General features: G+C 40.7%; 1 protein-coding gene across 1 annotated transcript in view; it reads left to right on the top strand.

The window, feature by feature from the left end:
* The first annotated feature begins 1,223 nt into the window (after positions 1-1,223).
* LOC144372675 (uncharacterized) overlaps positions 1,224-10,110 on the top strand; it is a 63,436-nt gene continuing 54,549 nt past the window's right edge. Inside the window, exons 1-2 of the mRNA XM_078035974.1 lie at positions 1,224-1,835; positions 3,635-3,757. Of these exons, the coding sequence (XP_077892100.1) occupies positions 1,224-1,835; positions 3,635-3,757 (735 nt within the window). The remainder of the gene's footprint in view (positions 1,836-3,634; positions 3,758-10,110) is intronic.

Genomic DNA, 10,110 nt, shown 5'->3' with positions numbered 1-10,110 from the left:
ACACAGTAAAGTTTAGGCCAAGCCGAGAGTTGAACCCACATCTATCCAAATCAAAATTCTCTGCTTCTCTTTTTAAAGACTCTTCTCTCCCATCCCATTTCCCAGGGCTGTTGGATAAGGCGAGACCCATGTGCATTTACCATGTGTCAGGCATTGCATGTATCAGTCAAATCCTCACAACAATCTCATATGGTCATTACTAATGACATTCCCATTGTATTAAGGTACAGAGAGTTTAACTAACTTGCTTAAGGTCACAAGCTAAGAATGGAAGAGCTGGGAGTTAAAGAACCCCGGCAGTCTGGCTCTATAGCCTCCCCTTAAAAGGGTCAAGTTAACAGTGGAAAAAGTTCAAATTGCTTTAGGAATATAGAGTAGGATTAATTTTGGTTCTCACAGAATCCCTGAAAAGTTCCCCACTCCTGGCTTCTGACATATTCCAAGACAGGGCTCTGGTTTCAGATGTGCCCACATGGGGGACACTTGCCTCTTGGATTCATCTGGGAGCTTCTTGAAGATGGTGGGGTGCTACTGTCACTCCCCATGGGTCTCTAGCTATTGCTCACTGCCTTCTGAGGTGCTCTGGATCAAGGCTGGTCTTTAGATATGGTCCCATGCTAAAGTGATGGGATAGGGCACCAATTTGCCTACAGAATGAGCTGCAGGGTCCAGAGAGACCACTGAGGCAGTTTTACGGCTCAGTAGTCAAGGGCCTGCCTTCAGAGTCAGGCCAGTTTTGCGTGGAAGGGCGTGACTTGCTTCTCCTTATAGCAATGTCAGTTTCCTCTTTGGTTCCCTGTTCCGTGGGATGTGCACCTGTCTACAGGTCTCCTACTTCACTTGCTGGCCTTGGGTTCAACCTGGGGCCAGAGTGGGCTTTCTCCACCTCAGGACCTTTGCCCTGCTGTTCCCCCTGGTGGCACTGTTCTGTCCTCACTTGTGGCTGGCTCTTTCTCACCCTTGGTCTCAGCTGATGTCAGCTGCTTAGGGAGACCTTCCTTGTCTACTGTAGCCTGCTGCCAACACATCCTCCTGTTTTATTTTGCTCATATCTGTTATTAGTACCAGATAATTATTGATTGACTTGCGTTTATTCTCCTCCACGTGAATATAAGTTCAAATAAGACAAGAGATTTATTCTGTTTTGTTCTCAGCACTAACATCTGCATCTGGCATCCAATAAATAAATAATGAATTGATTGAATGAATAAATAAACGAATGAATGAAAGCCGAGCCCCCCAAGCATTACAATCCCAGTTCTTCTGCTGCAGTGGGCTATCAGACGGTCAGACTTTGCAGATGGCCCCTTGGCCCCCTTCTCCAGGAGCCCGAGCGCGAAGCCGGCTGGCTCTTGAGAGACGCTCCCTGCAAGCCTGGGCGGTGGCCCCGCGGGGAGAGGGGCTGTCGTCATTTAGTGACACTCCCTAAAGCCGCTGCGCGGCCGCGGGGACGACTGGGGTCGGGTGGCGAGCGCGGGTCTTTTGCGACGGTGCCCAGCGGCACTGGTCCCGCCCCTCCGCCCCTGTGCGACCGCCAGCCTCGCCCCCGTCGCCCCGCCCGCTTCATGTGGCCCGTCCCGCGGCGGCCGTTGGCTGGGATCCGCGAGGCGGCGGCGGCGGCGTCCCGCGAGGCTCCGGAGACGGCGGCCGAGGCCCAGGCGGCGGCGCACTGGAGCGGCAGGAGCAGGCCGCGGCCCTCAAGCGGCCGCCCGGCTGCAGCATGTGCGCCCGCCGGGGGCTGCTGTGGCTGCCGCGCCGCTCTCTGCTCGCCGCGCTCTTCTTCTTCTCGCTCTCGTCCTCGCTGCTCTACTCCGTGTACGTGGCACCCGGCAAAGGTAGGAGGGGGCCTCCCGGGACCCGACCCCCACCCGGGCCAGCGCGCCTGAGGCCGCCGCACCTTCCCGCCCGTTGCGCCCGGCCCCGGGGCCCCGCCCGCCGCGCCGCGGACCCCTTCCCCCCCCCCACGCCGCGGACCCCTTCCCCCCCCCCCCCCCCCCCCGCGCCGCGGACCCCTCCCCCCCCCCGCGCCGCGGACCCCTTCCCCCCCGCCCCGGCGCGGCTCCCGGCATTCGGCGCACCGACCTGGCGCCGGCGGCAGCGCCCCGCCGCCCGCACATCCTCCCCCGGCGCCGGAGCCCCCTGCCCGCCCGAGCCGCGCTCCCGCGCCGGGTCTCCGGTTCCCCGGTCCCTGGGTCCCGCCGACCCCTGGCCCGCCTGCGCTGCCCACTCCCCCGCAGCGTCGTGCCGCCTCTGGCCCCCGAGTCCGAGCCATTTCATAAAGAAAAGTAAAAACTGTAAAGGTCTCATAATACCAAGGTGCTGGTAAGCAACAGAAATTCTCATACCTTGTGGGTAGGAATGCATATATTTTCCTCATAAAAGTCTTATGAATCTTTTATGAGGTTTATTTCTATATATTTTTCTTATAAATGATATTTCTAAATTTTATATTATCTGTTGTTCTCTGTGAGAATGAAATTGATTTTTTGGTGATTGTTGTACTTATGTTTAGCAACTTACCTGAACTGCTATAATACAACTAATGACTTGTCTATAAATTCTTAGGATTTTCTTTATAGATAATTGTATCCCTAGTAGGTAATCCTAAGTTTGTTAGCTTTCTAATGCTTAGTCTTTTAAAAATTTTTATTTATCTTATTTTGCTGCTGGAACCTGTAGCACAATTTTGCTAGAAATAGAGATAGCAGGCATCTTTATGTTGTTGTTATTTGTTGAAATTTTTAATCTGTCCTTTATCTGATTAAAAAAAAAAACAATTGTTGAGTGCTTTCCTGCATCATTTGAGATAAATACGTTTTGTTTTCCCCTAGAATTTTCAAATATCATGAATTACATGTTATTCTTTTTGTTGTAGTTTTCAATGCTGGGGATTGAAGGGCCTTGTACACGCTAGGCAATTGCTCTACCACTGAACTACATTCCCAGCACTTATGCTGATTTTTAAATATATTTGCATACTGAGAATGAACTCAACTTTGACATGTTTTTATACATTATTAAATTTTCTTTAGAAAGGATATATATTTATGCTTCTCACTGGGTTCATAATTGAGATTGGCTTATGTTCTTCCTTTCTCATGCTGTCCCTGTCATATTTTATATGCATTTTTAGATTTAATTATAATATACAGTGTGCAAGTCATTACAGCTTCACAAAGTGATCACATTTGTGTAACAAGAAAGAAGCAGAACTTTTCTAGGACACCAAGGCCCCTTCATGTTCTCTTCTAATCAGCACTCTTTCCCTGACAGTAACCAAAATCCTAATTTCTAACACTTTAGTTTTACCTTTTACTTTAATGTTATAAAAATGAAATCCTATATTTGAGGCCATTTTAAAAAACAAATGTTCCTTGTTTGAGGCCATTTTAAAGAATAAATGTTCCTTGAAAAGAATGTGTTTGTTAGATTCAGGATTCCTCATAGGTTCGTTGGATCAAATTTTTTTATTACATTGTTCTTACTAATGTCTAAAAATTATTTTTATCAATTATTATTTTATTAAATCTACTGTTTCATTTGCATATTATTACTTTCTTCTTATAATTTTATATACAGATTTAGAATCACCATAGTTATTAACTCACAGCTAATTTTGAACTTCTTGTCCTAGGTTCATGCTTTGAATATCCTCAGAGCCTTGTTTAGAGATACACATCTAGGAGAAAATATCATTCCGTATGTTGCCGATGGAGCTAAGGCTGCAATTCTGGGTTTTACCTCACCAGTCTGGGCAGTGAGTGCTTTTGCCATTTACTTTCATTGATTTAATTGTACCTCTGATTAAGTTTTAATAAACCTTTCACTGGATGATAAAAAAATATATATTGCATTTTATCAAGGAATTTCTCTAGGGAATAAATTCTTGGATCAGACTATATTTTGATTCTTGATGTTTTATGGCTTCATTTTATCTCTTTTGTTGGTTTATTAGACTAAAGTCTTTTATTTTAGTGCAGTAAGCTATAACTTTAACTTATCACAGTCTACCCTTGAGTGATATTTTGCTGTGCCACTTAAAGTATAAGAACTTAATATTTTGCTTCCCTTTTCTTCTTCCTATCTTGATGCTGCTATTGTTATACATTTTACTTTTTTGTGTGTTGTAAGCCTACCCTAGGTTGTTATTACTTTTGTTTAAAGTCAGTTATCTTTTTTTTTTAAATTTGCCATTTTAACCATTTAACTTGGCATAAGTGTATACAATATTCATCACATTACACATTTTCAGAACCTTTTGTCATCCCCAACAAAAGATCTATACTCATTAAGTTTTGACTTCCTGTATTTTCTTATCCCCGGTAACCTCTGTAATACCTTTGGATTCTATGAATTTACCTGACCTAATATCTCTTATAAGTGGAATCATAACAATATTTATTAATTTATGTTTGGCTTATTTCGTTTAATATAATGTCTTTAAGTTTCAACCAAGTTGTAACGTGTCAGAATTTTATTCCTTTTTAAGTCTGCATAACATTTCATTGTATGTGTGTACTTTATTTTCTTTATCCACTCATCTGTTGATAGATTGTTTCGACATTTTACTTATTATGGTAATTCAGCAGTGAGCATTAGCATACAAGTTATCTGAGTCCCTGCTTTCAGTTAATTTGGGTGTATTATAGGGTAATTCTATGTTTAACTTTTTGAGGAACCATCAAACTCTTCCATAGAGACAGTATCATTTTACGTTCATATCAGCAATGCACAAGAGTTCCAATTTGTTTAAGTCTTCACTTAGGATTTTCATTTTTTAAAATGATAGTTCTTCCTGATGGGTGTGAAGTGGTATCCCTTTATGATTTTGCTTTGCATTTCCCTACTGATTAGTAATATTGATCTAGAAGCAGACCAACTCTTTCTTAGTATCTTAATGTATCTCTTTTTGGATGTTGTAGATTCTGTATATCATATGTTGAGTGAGTGGTACCAATATATTCTATCAAAAGTTGAAAAATCGGGCTGGGGATGTGGCTCAAGCGGTAGCGCGCTTGCCTGGCATGCGTGCGGCCCGGGTTCGATCCTCAGCACCACATACCAACAAAGATGTTGTGTCCGCCGAGAACTAAAAAATAAATATTAAAAATTCTCTCTCTCTCTCTCTCTCTCTCTCTCTCTCTCTCTCTCTCTCTCTCTCTCCTCTCTCCCTCTATCTTTAAAATAAAAAAAGTTGAAAAATCAAGCACAAAACATTAAATAGAAGTCAAAATATTGAGTCACTTTTTTTTCAATATAACACTGTCCAGAAACCATTTGACTTAGAACTCTGTAAAGACTGTGAGCAGTACCTAGTATACTTCTTAGATTTAAGAAAGGAAACTTTCATGTGTCTTTTTTCATGATTCCTTGGAGAAACCCTTATTTTTTTTTCTCCTATGTCATTGTGTCTTCTAGAGTAAAGGACAATAACCTATGATTCATAGGCGCTTGACATGTGGCTTTACAAAAATGCTTGGCAAAGGGGAGGGGAGGAGCAAAGAACCTAGGTCTTAAACCCACAGAGTGGTGGGGTGTGGTGGCGCATGCCTGTGATCCCAGCAGCTCTGGAGATCTGAGGCAGGAGGATTATGAGTTCAAAGCCAGCCTCAGCAACAGTGAGGCATAAGCATCTCAGTGAGACCCTGTCTCTAGATAAAATGTAAAGTAGGGCTGGGGATGTGGCTCAAGTGGTTAAGTCCCCCTGAGTTCAATCCTTTGTAACTCCCCACCCACAACTCCCACAAACAAAACAAAATCCACAGAGTGGAGTATTTACTAGACAGGCAGGCTTTCCAATTAGTAGGCTGCACAAACCATTCCGTACCAATATGATAAGCCTCTAATTGAGATTCAGTCTGTTGCAGTGGCTGCCAAAGGCACAGACTCCCAGTGTGAGGAACACTCCTCAAAGTTGCCAACATTTGCCTAGACAATTGGGCATCTTCTTGTAAGAGATGCAGACTTTTGGAATTCTGTCTAGGAGCATTGCATAACTGCCCTTGAAGGCACAGCGTTTACCTTTTACATTTATAGGAAGTAGAACAATACCCGTATACCATCAGTGTAATCAGAGATGTAGGAATGTGGCTTGATCATCAGGAAAATTAGAGATGGTAAAACTGATTGCCAACAATATTAATATTGTTTTCTTCAAGTCTAATCCAGATAATACAAGAAATATTTTCTGTGAAAGGGCTTTAGCAGTGTGAAATGTGGTGATTTTCCCAACTTTTTGCGAAAGCCAAAAGTGTCAGAAACAAATGATTCCTTTGTGGAAGTCCATTTGTGAGACCCAAAACAGTAATGCATATGCCTGAAAAATTTTTTTAAATAAAGGAAAACATAAGAGAAACCTTTAAAATGAGTTACCTGTTAAGCCACCACAGAGTTATCATGATTCTGATGCATATTTTTTATCCTGTGAGTTTTATGCATGAATACTATCCATATCCATATATATATCCACAAAAGCTTGTAATAATATAAATGCTTATGATAATTTTATTAACTGGAATCTTCCTTTTGAACACTGGTTGTATAGGAATATTTTGTTTCTGTTTGCTGTTCTTGCTTTGTCAGACAAAGTAACATCATACCTGTGACAATCTATACTGTTGCCATAAATTTTTTTAACTTTATAACAACAAAGGTTTATTTAGCTCACAGTTTCACAGACTCCAGGCATAGCATTGGCTGTGTTCAGTTCTGGTGATGATCTTCTTGCTTGTAGAGTCCTGAGCAAGCATGGGACTTCATGTGGGGTGGGAGGGAGCTCATGTTGCCATATGCTGATTGCTGTATTTCCTTTCTTATGAAAACCTAATGAAATTATAAGTCAACATAATCACCGGCTATGAAGAAACCTTCATTTTACAGTAACAGTTTACTATAGCATTATTTGTTGAAGTCATTTTAAAGGGTGTTTTTTCCCCTAGTGCTTGTGAAATATGGTTTGATTTACAGAAATTTGATTTGTGTGCATCCTCTCAGGAATATATTGTGCCTAAAGCTGGCTACATCTGTACTTTTGACTTAATTGTTTTTCCTGATAAGTTGGAGAGGCAAAAACCCAGGTAAAGTGAATTATTTGCAGTAAAGGGCCATTTTTCAGAGAGCATTCATGTATAGATTTAATGTGTTTTTACAGATTACTGGCTATTTGTATTGAGACCTTACAGATCTTTCAATCTTTGCTACTTGGTTGGAATTTTTTAAATACAGAGAAAATGTACTATTGTAAACATTGTAGGCATTAGGCATACCTACAGTGTAGTAGATGACATATTAAGCACTGGAAATACTAATATAAATAATGTACCTGGCATCATTTATATTACATTGATTAATTTCAGTAAACTTTATTATACTTCATATTTTATATATAAATAAAATAAGGCTAAGAGACGTGAAATACCTTTGTCTAAGAATGTGCAACTATTATCTGTCTGACTTCAGAATCTGAAGTGTGGTAAAGCAGTTTTGTGTGTGATAGGATTGCAGAAAAGGTCATTTTAGCTGATTTGTAGGGCTTGGGCCCTGTGTCCTCAGAAAGCAACTGGAGGTAAGGTTTTATTGAGTGGTACAAACCCAGAGCAGCAAGAATGAAAGAAAACAATAAATAAGGCAAGAAAGGAGGAAAGATGCTACCAAGTAGGCCCTAACCTTGCAAGAAAACTGAGCTGGTTGTCTTGTCACATGGTACATCTTCTACTATGTGAAACTACTACCTCTTAGAAGAGTCCCATTGCTTGTTTCTTGTTGGTCAGAGTTTACCCCTTGGGGCATTAACCCAACTTGGACAAGTGTTACATAAAATGACTTATAGATACATATGCATAGATCCTTAGAGTTTTCTGGGCAGTTTTTCTTTTAAAATAGCATCTGATTCTCTTTATTATGTTTAGTGACTGTTGGACACCTGATTGCCTTTCCCTAGGCAACTCTCAGCCTTTCCAATAGAGCTTGCCAAGCAACCCAACTAGGGTCCTCCTATGACCCATCCTGAGGTTATATTTTCATCTAGAACAGTTTTATCTTGCTTCTCTCAAGTCAGTTCTGATTCACAGCATGCAGGGGATATCAGAGGAATATACAAAAAAGACACTTTCAGATCTTCCTGGCAGCACTGCCACGGTTACTTTGTGTCTTGTTGGCACCAATGACTCTGCCCTCTGGCAGTTGTGAAGTTGCTATGAAGGTTCCAGGCTTAGGGCTGTGTAGTCTTGAAATCCAGCTGTGCTCCACTCATCATGCTATGTGCCTTGTAATGGAGCTTCATTTACTCAGAGGAAGAGGTACATTTTTTTCTAATTCACTTATAGATGCTGTATGGATTAGTGGAAACCCTTTCTTTACTTTTGACCTCTCATGGGAGAAGTATCTTACAGCTTTGGAAGACAGTTACCAAGAACTCAAGTATTGCTGGTCTTCTCCTTAGAAGCCCAGAAAATATGGCATGGTTTTTCTGGATTATAGGTGTAGGATTTCTTCAAAGTCACATGGCTTAGAACTCAAATCTCATTTAATTGTTTTCAAAAAATGTCTCTTTCTGCTCTAAACCTGTATCACATACCCTGGACAGAATATTAAAATGTTGTATCTTGACCCTATCCTTGACTGCCTACTAGGGGTGTATGGTGTGTCAGTGATCATGCTACATAGCAATTGCACAGGGTAGGCTCCCCTTTCATATTTTTTGAATATTTGTTAAGGGAGTTTATATGTTATGTAATTAAAAAATGAGTGTACATATGTGCTTGTACACACGCATACAACCTGGTGTAACCTAATTTTCTAATAAATTAGAGCTAATAAATTCTTCTATCTCTTATACAAGTCTATATATAGAAGCTTTCTTATGCCAAGAAAGAAAGAAAAAAATTATTCAATGAATAGAAGAGAAATACTTTGGTAACAGTTGTCACTTTGCAGCTGACTACCAAGTCCCTGCCAACCATATGTTGGAGACTCAGTGAAGAAAGAGGTAGAGAGCAGGAAGTATTCTGGTTTTCCCTGATAAAAAGAATTATTTATAGGTAGAAATATTTGACAGTTGTTCTAATCTCTGCATTTTCAACTTTACCACTAATTCTGTCTTTAATTTTTTTTAACTTGCATACTCCTTCATTCATTTTTCCCCAAAGGAATTTGCTTTTATTGTATTACTGTTGCTATAGTTTGGATCTAAGAATTTCCCCAGAGGCCCATGTGTGAAAGGCTTGATCACCATCCTGTGGTACTATTGGGAAGTAATAGAACCTTTGGGAGGTGGGGCCTAGTGGGAGGAAGTTAGGTCATGGAGGCCTGCTCTCGAAAATCCTGTTGGGACCTACACCCCTCCTCTCTTTTCTTTTGCTTTCTGACTCCCATAAGGTAAACAGTTGTGCTCTACTACATGCTCCCTGCCATGATGTTTTGCCTTGCCACAGTCTCAAAAATAATGGGACCAACTGACCCTTTATAATAACTATTTAGTGGTCTGTTTTTTAACTTCTACAGTTTTAAAACAGTATACATCTCAGCATAGGAAATCAGCTAATGTAACATGTAATGAATAAAGGGCAAAAATTAAATGATGTTTAAGCAGATGTAGAAAAAAAGCATTTGAAAATAATCTAATTCCGTTTCATGATTAAAAACACTCAATGACCTAGGAATGGAATTTTCTCAACCTGATCAAGAACAGCAGTGGAAAACATAGCATATACTTACTGGTGAAAAACTGAAAGCTCTCCCTTAAGATCAGTAAAAGGTCAAAGGTATACACTCTTGCCACTTATGTTCAGCATTACATTAGAACTCCTAACTAGGGCAATCAGGCCAAAATAAGATGTAATAAAGGAAGGTGTAACTGTTTTTATTTTCTGATGCCATGATCTTTTATGTAGAAAATCCTAAGGAACACACTCACATAAATTAGAGCTAATAAACAAGTTCAATGAGGTGGCTGAATACAAGATAAAAGTATCAAAGTCATTTTTACTTGAGCAATGAATAGTTCAAACATGAATTCAAAAAGAATTTTTAAAAAAGAATAAAAGAAGAGAAGAAAATGTATGGCATATGTACACTGCTGAGGGCCATTGCCAAGTAGGAATGACGATTCAA

This window comes from Ictidomys tridecemlineatus, unplaced genomic scaffold (genome assembly GCF_052094955.1).
Source record: "Ictidomys tridecemlineatus isolate mIctTri1 unplaced genomic scaffold, mIctTri1.hap1 Scaffold_1448, whole genome shotgun sequence".
NCBI classification, from domain to species: Eukaryota; Metazoa; Chordata; class Mammalia; order Rodentia; family Sciuridae; genus Ictidomys; species Ictidomys tridecemlineatus.
Note: the sequence above shows the minus strand (reverse complement) of the source record. Positions and strands in the feature narration are given on the sequence as shown.